General features: G+C 40.2%; 1 protein-coding gene across 1 annotated transcript; it reads right to left on the bottom strand.

Moving 5' to 3' along the window:
• Positions 1 to 4,458: 4,458 nt before the first annotated feature.
• LOC311142099 (ribonuclease inhibitor-like) lies at positions 4,459 to 16,592 on the bottom strand. Its single transcript, XM_084177684.1, has 6 exons — positions 16,504 to 16,592; positions 13,433 to 13,537; positions 12,020 to 12,073; positions 8,570 to 8,743; positions 6,965 to 7,138; positions 4,459 to 5,052 (listed from the first exon to the last, which is right to left on the bottom strand). Exons 3-6 carry the CDS (start codon positions 12,055 to 12,057, stop codon positions 4,914 to 4,916), a joined length of 525 nt encoding a protein of 174 aa, XP_084033810.1. The 5' UTR covers positions 12,058 to 12,073; positions 13,433 to 13,537; positions 16,504 to 16,592; the 3' UTR covers positions 4,459 to 4,913.
• Positions 16,593 to 16,908: the final 316 nt, after the last annotated feature.

Below are 16,908 nucleotides of genomic sequence, written 5' to 3' on the forward strand. Positions count from 1 at the left end.
TATACAATATTGAATATTAAACTATGACACTAATGTTTACTACTAAACCTTTATATGGATCATAAACTGTATTATTACACAATACTACACCGTACTAAACAATACATGTTTAAATGTATAATTATTATAATAATTATTTTCTTAGAAAAAAAGCAGAAACAGCATTTTTCTCCTTTTCAGGGGCCTTCTGTAACCCGACACCCCCATCAGTCTCCAAATCCCCGTCTTCAAGCAGTGAGGGAGTCAGACGTTGCCTCTTCCACGCTGGCTCTCCATAGCCTTCAAGGTTTTGCATGTTTTCTTTTCGATGATAGATCAACCTTCTTGCCGATAAGCCCAAGTTTTGTCTTGAGGACAGAAGGGACCATCTTCGTAAATGTTCACGATGGTGGAAAAACTGTTGCACTTGTTTCATCATATCAAGCACCTTAAACCAATCTCGCCACTTGAAGCTAAAGACAGGCAACAAAATAGTTGACCTCTGTGCAAGCGTTTGAAAATACATACGAACTAACAGATTGGGTGGCATTTGCGCTATTGAATTTAGAACAACCAAATATTGTCACTTTGGAGTCTGGACTCTACGCTACTGAAGAGATTCGTATGACTTTCAAATCATCTGGCCCACAGACTTCCTCTTCCAGTGGGTACCCAGGCAGGGATGGTCCATTCAGGGCCTTTTAGATCTGACAGAGCAAGTCTTATCTTAAGCCATTCCCTCATGAGAAACGCAGGAGAAAAACTCCCAGTTTTTGGCTGAAAAAGGTTGTTGAGACAACTGTGTGTGAAAATCTTCACTGTTGAATCGTCCGGTTGGCCTCCACTCATATCAATCCCACCATTAAAACAATCAGGTGCATCACAAAGAATGGCATCGATGGTTTTGTCATTGTGGCCCAGACATGAAGGACACAATACACCTAGAATTGGTCTAGGAGACGTGTTTTCTGGAGTTTTCTGTGGTTCATCTCTCTTGAGGTTTCTTGTCTAACACTTACTTATACTCAGGCAGAGCTACCCAGAAATTACTTTTCATTCTACAAGGGGTCACAAGCTCACTACACAGCAGCTCCATAAGTTCACTACAAAAAATTCCCAACTGTTTCACATTTTTCAAACAGTTCAAACTTTAAATTCAACTAGGTCAGTACACAACACATCAATCACCAGGCCATTACTTTTTATTTCAAACATGTTGTAGAGGGTTCGTTGCACAGTGCTGATATTCTCTTATTCTTAAACAAACTTTAAACTTTAGAAATTGACACAGACAACGGCTTCTGAGTATATGTAAAATATCCTTAGTTATGCAATTGCAGGCAGAAGTTAATACAGAGTCAACAGGATTTGTATAGCTCTTCATAAGTTCTGCAAATTGTCCAAAACAATCTCTGCTTTTCATCCAAGCACGCCCCTCCCTGGCAGATCAGGAGCCACCATGTTTTCTTCTTGTGGCTGTGTGGAAGCAACGAGAAATTGAAACAATCCAGGTCTACCTGTTCCTCTAGTTGATCTCTATCCCATGTCCTTGACTACACGCCCAGACCAGCTGCAGGGAGCTACCAGGTCTACCTGTTCCTCCAGTTGATCTCTATCCCATGTCCTTGACTACACGCCCAGACCAGCTGCAGGGAGCTAGAGGGAATCACCAATCACTTTTTGACAGCAACCGTCTACTATATTCTCTCTCACAGGAGTCTGTGAAACAAGACAGTTGGAGATTGAAACATTGTATGTGTATTCCCCTCCCCCAACTGCTCTGTTCACTCAGACAAACAAACCAGACTGCAGTTTCCCAGGCAAGAATTGACTTCAAATCCTAAATTACTTGATATCTTTCAGAAATACATAATTTCCCCCCCTCATAATTCCATAGGTCTATAGGAGTGTCCCAGGTTTTCATTACAACCATTTCTAGTGCATATTGTATATGGTTTCAATATCTTACTATCAGATTTGATAAATAACAGATTATAACATGAAAAGCTCAGTGTTGATTTTAAATATAAACATTAACAGTCCACAAAAATGGTGTGTAAAACAGTATGTTGGCTTGGCTGATAAAAAGGGTAGATTGAATTTCTCTTGGCAGTTGTGGCTCCCAGGTCTACAGCCAATCAAGGACTAGCTACCCATCCCCCACTGCTGCTCCCACCCCCCACCCCATCCCCTGACATGCTGGACTCTCAGGTTCTGTTCAATAAAGTGCAGCACAGCACAGCACAGTACAACTTTATTAGTCCATGTTACAGGGAACAAAGGGAATTTGTCTTTCTGAAGGGGTTGGTCACAGATCTGCCAGTTCAGATCAAATCCCACGTTTTGTTGTCTGGCTCAGGACTCAAACCAGTGACCTTTCAGTTACTGGACTAATTCTCTAACTTCCACCTCCTAACACTTCTAGCATGGGCTTCCTAGGCAAATTTCCTTTTCCACTATCCCATGTGTGGAGAAAACATGAGTCTGTCACATGATCTGGTAATGAGGTCGTCCTGCCTTCAACTTCAAAATCAGTGTCACCCTCAGGTCAAGAAGGCATTACCTCTTGGTCTAATGGTCAAGACACTGGTTTTTCCCATAGGACACCTGGGTACAGATCCCGCCCATGAAATGTGCACACCTCTCCCAAGGCACCATTCCACTGCTTCCACCAATGTAGTGTTTTTTTGCAAACAGCAACGGTGTAATGCCCCTTTCGTCTCAAACCCGGGTCTCCCTGCCCGTAGGCAAACAAATATATTGTAGTGAATTTAGGGGGTAGCCCCAAACAGGTTTTGAACCTGGGTCCATCAACTGTCAAGCCAACACCTTAAGCGTGTTAGGTTCTAAATGAACCTAGTAAAACTCAGGGACGTTTAGTAAAGCTCAAACCAAGTTTATTCACCCATTGGATCATACAGCTGCATAAGACAGAGAACACATTCACACAAGCACTGGTATTTAACCCTTTCTCCTATGCTGAGCCCCTCCTTCCACATCTGAACAGCCAATACACCTCTGTTGCTATCCAGAAGATTAGTTATATATGTTCTTCCTCACTTCATCTAACCTGACCTCTGCCCAAATTGCTCACTCCTCCCCAACTCACAGCTGTCATGTTGACTTGTACCAGACTGTGTCTCTTCTCCTCCAATAGGATCCCTGATGACTAACAATAACATATCCTGACAGAATGGAAACGTTATACATTCCCCTCTCTCCCTCAGTGACATGAATAAGTATATTTCATGTTTAGAAGTCAGAACCCAACAAGCGCTACACCAAGAGGTCCGAACCTCTCGATGATGTGGCTAGGTGTTGGATTAAGGTCGCTACATTACCCCCTTCCTTGGGGAGAGCATGCCCCCACACTTCTTTATAGCAAGTCTCTCACGTGTACATGCCTCTTTGATGGCCTCACAGGCACTATCCCACTTCTGACACCAATGTAACGAATTAAGGGATTGCTCCAACCGGGACTCGAACCCGGGTCCAGCGACTATCAAGCCAACACCTTATCCATTCCACCAAGAGATCAGAAGGTGGTAATTGGTAGGTGTTGGGTTCAGCTTGCTACAGTATATACTTATATAGGGCAATGTGTGATCTGGGAGCGGCAGCACTACCACTAGTGCTCCTGACACAGCCTAACACAATCTTTACCTTCTGAACTTTAAAAACTGACCTAAAGTCAGATACATTTAGACAAACCACCATGTGAGCAGCAAGTGTAGGGTTAATGGAGTGAAGTGGGGGATGGTAGGACCACCAGTATCAACTATATGTCTATGAATGCATTACTATTAATGCAGTACTAAAACGGATGGATGCTCTTCATCAACATCTCACCTGTGAAACTAGATATCAGCAATCAATCAACAAGACTAATGAAATGGAGCAAATGAAGACATTAGAACTGCTAAAGGTCAGATATTATATTCTGACACCAATTTCCTACTGGTAGATTTTGTACATGATCTGTCAATCCTGAGAGCAATGCTCTCTCTCCTCCTCTTCCCCCATCTCTCTTTGCTGGGGTGAAGTTTCCCCTAGATACAGATCTAGGATCAGCTTCCCCTCCCCCAAACCTAACAAGGATCATTAGTGGGAGGAATTCAAACCTGATCCAAAGCCAGTGTCTATTTGGGAAAATTGTCCCCTCCCCCACAACTCTACATGTGGATGTGGCTTCCTCCATCTCACCATGTTCACAAAGAAAACGGCAGTGTATTTCAGCTGTAAGTATTTTGAAGTTACTAGCTATATTATTTGAATTGAATCGACCTAGCTTCATTATTATTCAACAATAACTGGGCCAATGTCGCCGTAGCAGCAGTGGTGGTTCTAGAACATTCCCAGTGGGAGGGGCCAGGCTGGGGCCAGTTGTACTGTTAGAGGGGCCAGTTACATCACACATTATTGTTGTCATGTCGTTTTCTTCACTGCATTGCAGGCATCAATAGACAAATGACCATGTTTATAATCATTCAACTATTTATTATTTGCATTTAAATGTTTTACATTTGCATTACATATTCAGTATCAGTTACATCAACTGTATTCTACGGTTTTTGTGGTTTCTTGCAAAAAGATCCGCAAATTCATCTGGATTCAAGGCCTTTGCCCTCCTTGACTCAATACTTAATACACCTAAATTGCTTAATCTCTCATCTGACATTGGGGACCTAAGATACGTTTTCACCAGCTTTAGAGCAGAAAAACTCTGTTCATAAGAAGCGGTACTAACAGTGATTGAAACAGATATTCTGCACAGTTTAAAGAGCTGAAAGAAAACTTATTTTAATGCTGAATGAATAATGCTATCTCTACTACACTGGGGGGTCTCTGCATGCCACTCTGGATTTTCCTTTGTCAAATTCTTCTGAACTGATGTAGTTTCATGCCCCAAGTCCTCAATATTTGATTCATACATTCTAGCAAATGGAAACAGGGACTTCTCTTTCCTTCAGGTCATTGTTACTCAGATCCAGCTCTCTCAGGTGTGAGGGGTTTGACTTCAGAGCTGAGACCAGAGCAGCACAGCCTTCCTCTGTGACTAGACAGCCTGACAGCCTGCAAAGAGTCAAATCATATTAAAATCACACTGCTATTCTTTGGTGGTGAAAATAGTGGCAGTATATATTTTCTACATATTCAGATATATCAGTGTCCTGAAACCTGCCATATCTATTCATAAATGAATGTATCATTATTAGAAATGACAAATTATCAACGTTTTGCTTGTAGAGAGACAAATATAAAAGTACAAATACAGTGGTGTGAAAAAGTGTTTGCCCCCTTCCTGATTTGTTATTTGTTTGCATGTTTGTCACACTTAAATGTTTCAGATCATCAAACAAATTTAAATATTAGTCAAAGATAAAATGCAGTTTTGAAATGAAGGTTGTTATTATTAAGGGAAAACAAAATCCAAACCTACATGGCCCTGTGTGAAAAAGTGATTGCACCCCCTGTTATAACACAACTCAACTGTGGTTTATCACACCTGAGTTCAATTCCTCTAGCCACACCCAGGCCTGATTACTGCCACACCTGTTCTCAATCAAGGAATCACTTAAATAGGACCTGCCTTACAAAGTTAAGTAGACCAAAAGATCCTCAAAAGCTAGACATCATGCCGAGATCCAAAGAAATTCAGGAACAAATGAGAAAGAAATTAATTGAGATCCATCAGTCTGGAAAAGGTTATAAAGCCATTTCTAAAGCTTTGGGACTCCAGCGAACCACAGTGAGAGCCATTATCCACAAATGGCGAAAACATGGAACAGTGGTGAACCTTCCCAGGAGTGACCGGCCGACCAAAATGACCCCAAGAGCGTAGCGACGACTCATCCAAGAGGTCACAAAAGACCCCACAACAACATCCAAAGAGCTGCAGGCCTCACTTACTCAGTTAAAGTCAGTGTTCATGACTCCACCATAAGAAAGAGACTGGGCAGAAATGGCCTGCATGGCAGAGTTCCAACACGAAAACCACTGCTGAGCAAGAAAACCATTAAGGCTCGTCTCGTTTTTGCCAGAAAACATATTGATGATCCCCAAGACCTTTGGGAAAATACTCTGTGGACTGATGAGACAAAAGTTGAACTTTTTGGAAGGTGTGTGTCCCATTACATCTGCCGTAAAAGTAACATCGCATTTCAGAAAAAGAACATCATACCAACAGTAAAATATGGTGGTGGTAGTGTGATGGTCTGGGCCTGTTTTGCTGCTTCAGGACCTGGAAGACTTGCTGTGATAAATGGAACCATGAATTCTGCTGTCTACCAAAAAATCCTGAAGGAGAATGTCCGGCCATCTGTTCGAGACCTCAAGCTGAAGCGAACTTGGATTCTGCAGCAGGACAATGATCCAAAACACACCAGCAAGTTCACCTCTGAATGGCTGAAGAAAAACAAAATGAAGACTTTGGAGTGGCCTAGTCAAAGTCCTGACCTGAATCCTATTGAGATGCTGTGGCATGACCTTAAAAAGGCAGTTCATGCTCGAAAACCCTCCAATGTGGCTGAATAACAACAATTCTGCAAAGATGAGTGGGCCAAAATTCCTCCACAGCGCTGTAAAAACATCATGGGAATTCAAATGTTTGATTGCAGTTGTTGCTGCTAAGGGTGGCCCAACCAGTTATTAGGTTGTAGGGGGCAATCACTTTTTCACACAGGGCCATGTGGGTTTGGATTTTGTTTTCCCTTAATAATAACAACCTTCATTTCAAGACTGCATTTTGTGTTTACTTGTGTTATCTTTGACTAATTTTAAATTTGTTTGATGATCTGAAACATTTAAGTGTGACAAACATGCAAACAAATAAGAAATCAGAAAGGGGGCGAACACTTTTTCACACCACTGTAAAACTGTAAGCTTCACTGTCCAAACACATATGGTGTGGACTATGTGTGCCTGGTAAACACATGTGGATCTGGTGAACAGTTATCACTTGTTGACCAACTACAGGAATACTGACCTCAGAGTCTCCAGTTGACAGTGGGGATCCCCCAGGACAGCAGAGAGCAGCTTCACTCCTGAATCCTTCAGGTCATTGTTACTCAGATCCAGCTCTCTCAGGTGTGAGGGGTTTGACTTCAGAGCTGAGACCAGAGAATCACAGCCTTCCTCTGTGACTAGACAGCCTGACAGCCTGCAAAGAGTCAAATCATATTAAAATCACACTGCTATTCTTTGGTGGTGAAAATAGTGGCAGTATATATTTTCTACATATTCAGATATATCAGTGTCCTGAAACCTGCCATATCTATTCATAAATTAATGTATCATTATTAGAAATGACAAATTATCAAAGTATTGCTTAAAGAGAGAAAAATATAAAGTACAAATATTTGAGTAGACTGACCAGAGCAGTTTAAAAAGCAGTATCAGGCAAAAGACAGACAGTGAGGTATCAGATTTAGATTGTATTGAGTATACAGTCCACACCATATCTATTTTGACAGTGAAGATAACATTTTAAATGTGGCTCTATACTCCAGCATTTTGGATTTCAGATCAAATGTTTCATATGAGGTGACAGTATATAATGTCACCTTTTATTTGAGGGTATTTTCATACATATCTGTTTCACCGTTTAGAAATGAAAGCACTTTATGTATATAGTCCCACCATTTGAAGAAGTCATAAGTATTCTAACTAATTCACTTATAGTGTATTAAAGTAGTCAAAAGTTGAGTATTTGGTCTCAAACTCATTGGTTGCATTTGCAGTTTGTTTTGGTTGTGTTTTGGGTTATGTTTTGTCCAATAGTAACTGAATGGTGGATGATGACTGGAGTAATTTTCTGTCTAAGTGAGTAGATAACATGTTTCTAAACACTACTAAATGAATCCTTATGATTCCATGATTAAGACAAATCATGAATGAATCATGAATAATAATGAGTGAGAGAGTTACAGAGGCTACAACAAAACATGCTAACCTCTCACCATTACCAATAACAGAGGGGGTATGATCCTTGTTCCTCTGTAACTTTCTCATTCATCATCATTCACGATTCATTCATGATTATTCATAATCATGTTAGCGTCCACATGAATGTAGAAGTGTTCAGAAACATATTCTATTCTTACTGACAATACAAGTGAAGTGACTCCAAAATGACAGGACATTATTCACCATTCAGTTTCTATTGGGGAAAACATAATCCAAAAGACAACCAAAACAAACTGCAAATGCATTCAACAAGTTTGTAGAATCACAAGCTTGATGTAATCACTGTGGGTAAGGAATATTTGACCAAATACTAAACATTTGACTAAATTAATTTGTCCAAATAATTACGGCTTTTTCATTTGGGACAATTACACACATAAAGTGCTTTAATTTCTAAACGGTAAAACAGATATGAATTAATACCTTTAAATAAAAGGTGACATTCTGTACTGTTGCCTAATATGAAACATTCTATCTCAAATCCAAAATGCTGGAGCATAGCACCAAATGTAAAACTGTAAGCTTCACTGTCCAAACACATATGGTGTGGACTATGTGTGCCTGGTAAACACATGTGGATCTGGTGAACAGTTATCACTTGTTGACCAACTACAGGAATACTGACCTCAGAGTCTCCAGTTTACAGTGGGGATTCCCCAGGACAGCAGAAAGCAGCTTCACTCCTGAATCCTTCAGGTCATTGTTACTCAGATCCAGCTCTCTCAGGTGTGAGGGGTTTGACTTCAGAGCTGAGACCAGAGAAGCACAGCCTTCCTCTGTGACTAGACAGCGTGACAGCCTGCAAAGAGTCAAATCATATTAAAATCACACTGATATTCTTTGGTGGTGAAAATAGCGGCAATATATTTTTTCAACATTTTCAGATATATCAGTGTCCTGAAACCTGCCATATCTATTCATAAATTAATGTATCATTATTAACAATAATAAATGATCTAAGTAGTGCTTGTAGATAGAAAAATATAAAGTACAAATATTTGAGTAGACTGACCAGAGCAGTTTAAAAAGCAGTATCAGTCAAAAGACAGACAGTGAGGTATCAGATTTAGATTGTATTGAGTAGACAGTCCACACCATATCTATTTTGACAGTGAAGCTAACATTTTAAATGTGGCTCTATACTCCAGCATTTTGGATTTTAAAACAAATGTTTCATATGAGGTGACAGTATATAATGTCACCTTTTATTTGAGGGTATTTTTATACGTGTCTGTTTCACCATTTAGAAAAATAAATGCACTTTATGTATCTAGTCCCCCTATTTGAAGAAGTCATAAGTATTCTGACCAATTCACTTATTGTGTTTTAAAGTAGTCAAAGGTTTAGTATTTGGTCCCATATTCCTGCCGACAATAATGACAACAACGTGTATCCAGGTGAACAGTGAGTGCTTTATAAATACATTTGATTGATTGTTAGGTTTAGGGTTTTTATGGCAAAAAACAGAATGGGTTTATGGCACTCTTGCTCCTCGTTGTGGCCGTATGTGGGTACTACATAACTCACTCATGACACTTGCTACGCTCATAATCTGAGGTAGCAACTGCGTCAGATCTACAAATCCATTAGCTAGACCACCCGATTAGACAACAATCACCCCATTATATCCATTTGGTTTGCAACTCAGTGAACCTGCGCAGCATTCGCTCAATTTGATGCCTACGAACGAAGATTTCGATGCATATCAAATTATCCAGCAGTCATTTAGAAACAACAAGTCATCAAATAAATTGTTATTCTTAATTAACAAATGTCTTCTGGCTGTTTAAATCGGCCACATCTTGAAAAGAGGACAGGGACGTGTTTTTTTTAGATTGTACACTTTTTTCTTAAAACAAATATGGTTAACCATGACCAGAAAATGTTTAATGTTTGATGGCTATCCGCCAGCCATCGCCTCTTAAACTGTGTCTCACCTCACTATTGGTGACCACAACATGTACTCAGGTGAACAGTGTGCGCGCTCACCAAATAGCTGTAACATTGTTAACAATAAGTTACCTGAGGTAAACCTACAGGGTTAACGCTCACCAAGTAGCCGTAACCTTGTTAACAATAAGTTACCTGAGGTAAACCTACAGGGTTAACGCTCACCAAGTAGCCATAACCTTGTTAATAATAAGTTACCTGAGGAAAACCTACAGAGTTAGCGCTCACCAAGTAGCTGTAACCTTGTTAATAATAAGTTACCAGAGGTAAACCTACAGGGTTAACGCTCACCAAGTAGCCGTAACCTTGTTAATAATAAGTTACCTGAGGTAAACCTACAGGGTTAACGCTCACCAAGTAGCCGTAACCTTGTTAATAATAAGTTACCTGAGGTAAACCTACAGGGTTAACGCTCACCAAGTAGCCGTAACCTTGTTAATAATCAGTTACCTGAGGTAAACCTACAGGGTTAACGCTCACCAAGTAGCCGTAACCTTGTTAATAATAATTTACCTGAGGTAAACCTACAGGGTTAACGCAGGCAGGTCTCATTGATAACAATAGTGAAGCTGGCATTGTGACGCAGAACAATGGGCTGGGAATAGAACGTTCTGAAGGCGAGTCGGTGTCACGGAGCTCAATAGAACTAATAGGAGCTGGTAGGGTGAAAAAAGCCCAAACATAAGGCCTGTTGTTTCGTGATTACTTCATAACCAGGGACTGAAGGTAATATTATGAAACTGGGCTCCATGGCGGATGCAATGAGCTAATTTTATCAGAAATAAACGTTGTAAAAAATGTCACTTGAGGCGCCCCGAAAATAACATTCAAAAGTTCAGTCCTTGGACACATAGGGGTTAAACGGTAAAGTTACCGTCCATCTAGTGAAGAGAGGAGAACCGGACAGAGGGACCGTAGGTAGCCAGCATCGGTCAACGAGAGAGGGAGAAGCCCTCCACGGTATTTAACAGGTGGAAGAAACAACCAGGGAGCTCCATCGGTCCACAAGAAATGCAGGCAGCCGGTGATGATGTAGTGGTAGCTAGGATAACTAGGATGCTGCTGGTAGAGTAGCTAGCTTAGCTAGCTGTACCGACTAGCTTGGCTAGCTAGCAGGTCGTTCGTCTGTCCATCGAGGATGATGACGAATCCGGTGAACCACACAAGATGAAACAAGAATAGCGAGTGAAAAGGATCTGGCTACACTCATACTGTCACTGACCATTACGCAAAAAAGAAAATTGAACAATAAACTTCGGTGTCTCAACACTGTAACGAACTCCGTCGTTGTTCCCCAAGATCACCTCAGACCACTCTGCGCGTAACTGGACAATATGCTTGGCGCCAAACCGTACGTGGACGCGGACAGTTCTGTACGGGGACGCGGACAGTTCCAGAACGCGGACATGAGCAGAGCAACACAATAAACTAATCCAAGTCTTTAAAGTCAGGTACATTAGTAATATTCATTTTTTATTATGTAAAACAAAAATGATTCGTTTTTTAAAACAATATTTTGAGATCTGGGCCCATATCCAAAAAGCGTCTCAGAGTAGAAAATGTGTTGTATAAGTGCTGAGAATAAAGTCATTTTAGTCCTACTCTTATGGGTATAAATTAAAGCTATGCATGAAGCCTCTTTATTTATAAGTGTCCCACCTAGTTGGCAGATATTTAGGACACCTCATGAGCTGTACTAACCAGTTAAGAGGTACCAGCAGGTGTCTTGATAATAGAAACATGCAGCGAGTCAGTGGTTCCTGTGCAACATGTAATTGCTTTGGAGCAGTAGTGACCTGTCATTCAGGATAGAGCCCCACCTGTTTAGCAGATGCTCTTACCCAGAGCTATTTACAGTAAGTGCATTCATCTTAAGATAGCTAGGTGAGACAACCAGATAATACAGTCAAATATACAGGATATGAACATTCAATTTCAGCTAAACAATGGATATATAGCGTTTGGCAATAAAAATAATAATAATAATCTACATCTAAAATCTATTAATTAAACATCTGAGAACAGTAATATTGAAGGTACCCATAAGCAACCATTTCTGATTATTGTGGAAATAGCATTTAGGAAATAAACTCTTAATAATTCTTAAACAAAATTGTCATCTCACCTCTTAGCTTTGGTGTCATGTTCCCCAGAGAGACTCATTTTAGACCACTGACCCCTAAACAGAGATCCAACATGTTGGTTGTAGTTAACACAGTAATTCTTGAATGTGAATTGTTATAGTTTATTAATTATCTCTTACAAAACATTTACTAACAGACATATTGAAACAGTCAGGCTATTTAATGCAATCAAATGAACATCTGGTTGTGACATCTCTTCTCCATGTTAACTGTCAATAATAATAATAAGTCACTGTTTGTTAAGGTAGTTATAGACAGTGCAGCAACACAAGGCCATGTCTCACACTTATTTGTATTCATTAAAAGTCAGCCAATTATTATCTTTAAATCTGTTCTTTTCTAAACGTATCTGAGAATGTAGACAGAAGGGCTAAAACGGGCTTGATTGATCTGGGGGGGATCAGTGATCTATACAGAAATGTTTTTTGCAACAATTAAGAGATTTTTTATTATTTAAAGTAGGCTAGGTTATAATGTATAACAGTGATTTTTTGTGTAAAGCAGATCAAGGTCTATACCTCAGCCAGTGGCGACCCGTCATTCAGGGCAGGTGGCCTTTCCTGTTTTGCATGTTATTTTGGCATTAATACGTGTCACATATCAGTTTGCAAAAAATGTAAAAATAATATATATATAATTGAGTTAATAAAGCCGCAAAAAAACATGGTCTCTTTTTTGTTTTCTTGAGTAAGGCAGCTCCAAAATGCAGGTGTTTCAGCCTAGCTCAGTGCTTTCTGTGGTGGTGGGGCAGCCTAGCTCAGTGCTTTCTGGGGTGGTGGGTCAAGCCAGAAGACAATACAGAGCATTGCTTCGTGATTGGCTCAGTGTTCTGTCACTCATGGGGACACTACGTCACCGCCAAGTCTAAGGGTAGAGCTAGAAAATGCAAGCCCATTGGGTGCTGCCACAGAGTTACATTAGAAGTGCCCATCCAAGAAGGTCATTGGCCAACAGATAAAATGACGTCAAATCACATTATATCTACAGTAGCTTTGATTGAACTGATCAGGTCAACATCATACTTTCAAAATCTTAGCTATAGCCTACATATCCTAGATGACCAGCCTAAACCTGTTCAGATCAGTTCCCATAATGTTACAGACCTAACAGTAGCAGGACAGAGCTTGTAGCCTAGGCATGGTATTTTACACACCATTTCAAACGGAGACCATCAGGTTGGTCAGCATGATAAGTGATCATAGCTCAAACCTACTCTGACTATTGAATGCCTGACGTTGACCTAACCTTATAATAGTTTGTAGTTTAGCCTAGACCTACGAGGGTCTGCCCGTCTTTCCTACATATCAACATATTTATCCGAATTCTAATGTTACCGAGAAATATGTGCCACAGTTTCAACAGCCATTGTGTAACTGCGTAGGCTACACACTTACTTTCACGTTCATATGAGGAAATCACATAACTTCTTACAGTCGCTGGTGCAGCCGCCTGTTCTCTTGCAGATGAAGTAGCTTTTATAGGCGACTCATTCAACCAGCCTAAACAACAGTAAATAAAAGATGTCAAATGGTCAAAAGTCAATCCTGATATAGCCATGTACATCAAAGAGAGGTGTATTGCTACAGATGTAGGATCTTAATTTGAGCCAGTTTGCTACAGCAGGAAAATAATCCTGCAGCAACAGGACATTTTAATTATTATGGGAATGGCCGGCAGGGATGTAGCTCAGTTGGTAGAGCATGGCATTTGCAACTCCAGGGTTGTGGGTTCGATTCCAGTATAAAAAATAAAAATGTATGTAAGTCGCTCTGGATAAGAGCGTCTGCTAAATGACTAAAATGTAAAAAATCACCATGTAGAATTATGTGTACAGATGTAGGATCTTAATTTGTTCACCCCCCACTGCAGAATAACTTTCCCTCAATGCAGTAAATGTAAAACTTGTAGTGTATTTGAGGTTTTAAAAGGCTTCTGAAGTTTGTAATTTCCACTTAGAAATGGCAGACTTGAGTTTCCCTTACTAAAAATGTATCAACTGATACAAAAATGTCCATTAATTATAAATCACATTTACTGTTGCTGCAGGAATATTTTCATGCTGTAGCAAACTGGCTCAAATTTAGATCCTACATATGTACATGCAAATGTACTTAGGCGAATAAAGGTGATTCTGATTCTGCAAAGGTTGAGTCTCTAGATTCCCTTGCTGCTCTGGGGAAATAATGAAATGGTTGTCATAGTGATTTAAACTGGGCCTGGTTATCTCCAAACTTTGAGACCATGTCATTTATTATATTTCACCCAATTGATAAAGGAAGCTAGAAGGCTGAACCCAGAAGACAACTTTAAATCAACACTAACTGATATTATCCTAAAATCCTTTCACTCATATTGTTGTGTCTCTTTGATCAATGGACGTCGGGTAGCCTGTGATATTAATATTGTAGCAAACAGCGGGGCAGGGCAGTGAACCCAGGTCGCTGGCCAAAACTAGGTTAACCCTATTGCTGCGATGGGAATTGTAACCTGTCTCACACTGCCCCCTATAAAAGCAAGTATCGTGCTTCGACTACTCAGACCCCGCACACATCCGGGCCGTGCATTCTGATGGCCTCACAGACACCATACTACTTCTGACACCAATGTAGCAAACAGCGGGGCAGGGAAGTGAACCCAGGTTGCACTTGTAAAAAGGCAAACAACCTACGCATCGCGCCATTGGCGCCAATTGGGTTACTTAGTTGGAATTGCATCATAGTACACAACAAAATTTTCAGTCACCTCCTCCTTGTGTGAAGGACAAGTAGATAAACAGGTTAATGTCAAGCTCTGCATGTTTTTTGGAATGTCTCATGGAATGTAGGCTTACGTTGAACACCACACATTGGCTGCTACTGTAGGCTGAATGATAGAACAGCTATTTCCACGTTAAATGTTATTGGAGGCCTTTTTTACATTATGATCAAATAGCCTAATTGGTCTCTGTTAAAACTGTAACTTAAAGTGGGTACAGCCTCAGTGTTCACAGTAAACTCACGCCGGAAGTTGCACAGATCGCTACACTATAGTGGAACTATGATACAATTACATTTATAATACGAAATGTGAAATGTATTACTATGACGAATGAATATTGATGTATTGAATTCACAGGAGGTTGGTGGCACCTTAATTAGGGAGGACGGGCTTGTGGTAATGGCTGGAGCGGAATAGGTGGAATGGTATCATTAATATGAGCCGTCCTCCCCTCAGCAACCTCCACTGATTGAATTTGACTTGCCCACGTCCAGTTAGCGCAATTTTGTATGATTGAACTGTCAAGTCATTATATATTTTCCGTTCTGAGAGCACCATCCTGATGACTGGCACTCTGTACATTCCTATGGATGAGGCCTGAGATGGAATGTGAAGATAACTGAAGCTAGCTAACTTTAGAAAACCAGTATATCTAGCTAGCATCATAGTCCACCCCTCAGGCTAAGTTCAGGTTACAGCATGAGGCAGGCATCAACAGCCGAGTTGTAGGCTACTACCTGGGTCGTATTCATTAGTTTACTCCGCGGCCAACAGTTTTAAAATGTTGCATAAACAGTTTACTCCAAACGCTGTACAACGTGACCTAAACGGTTTCTGTTGCCAAACGTTTTTCTACGGTGGGCACTAATGAACACACACAACCTGTTTTGAGGAAGTGTAAGTTGTTGTTAGTCTTTCCACAGTATTTATTTGTCTCTCTTTCACACAACATACCTTCCTGAGTGAAAAGAGTTAACAGTAGATTAGAAAGAGAAAATGTTGTTGCTTGTTGTGTTTTAAGCCTGTTTTGAGAAGGCAAGTCTATAGACCTATGATACAGTACACTCTTAGAAAAAAGAGTTCCAAAAGGGTCCTCTGGCTGTCCCCATAGGAGAACGCTTTTGGGTTCCAGGTAAAACCCTTCTGGCTTCCATGTAGAACCCTCTGTGGAAAGGATTCTTCATGGAACCCAAAAGGGTTCTACCTAGTATCAAAAAGGGTTCTACAAAGGGTTCTCCTATGGGGACAGCCAAAGAACCCTTTTAGATTCTAGATAGTGTAGGAGCGATCACCCTGGGGCACACAGATGGAAACAAAACGAATTCACCCCACGCATCTAATTTATATCCAAAACATTTTAAGGAGAGTAGACCTATTATAACACTCTGTTTACCAAAATATCCATCAACTAAAGGAATACACATAACAATATCATCAACTATATGAATACACATAATATCATCAACTATATTAATACACATAACAATATCATCAACTATATTAATACACATAACAATATCATCAACTATATTAATACACATAACAATATCATCAACTATATGAATACACATAACAATATCATCAACTATATGAATACACATAACAATATCATCAACTATATTAATACACATAACAATATCATCAACTATATTAATACACATAACAATATCATCAACTATATTAATACACATAACAATCGTCGTCTTACCTTTTATATGTCTCTCAATAGAAGTAGCGTCTGGAATGATCATTCGGTGGTGGAAAGATCCTTTAGTTTGTTCTGCTCATTTCCATATCAGGTTCTACCTGTTCTCTCTCCCACTCCCTGTCTCTTTATAGCTCTTACAATGTGCCTTGGCATACATTCTACAAGTGTCTGGAACTCTATTGGAGGGATGTGACATCATTCTTCCACAAGAAATTCCATCATTTGGTGTTTTGTTGATGGTGGTGGAAAACGTTGTTTCAGGCGCCTCTCCAGAATCTCCCATAAGTCTTAAATTGGGTTGAGACCTGGTGACTGAGACGGCCATGGCACATTGTGAAACATCAGCAAGTTCAGCAGTCTTCATCACTGAAGCTCCTGCCAAACGTGCCCCAACAATCACCAGTC

Source organism: Coregonus lavaretus (genome assembly GCF_964263955.1).
Source record: "Coregonus lavaretus genome assembly, chromosome: 2".
Taxonomy (NCBI): Eukaryota; Metazoa; Chordata; class Actinopteri; order Salmoniformes; family Salmonidae; genus Coregonus; species Coregonus lavaretus.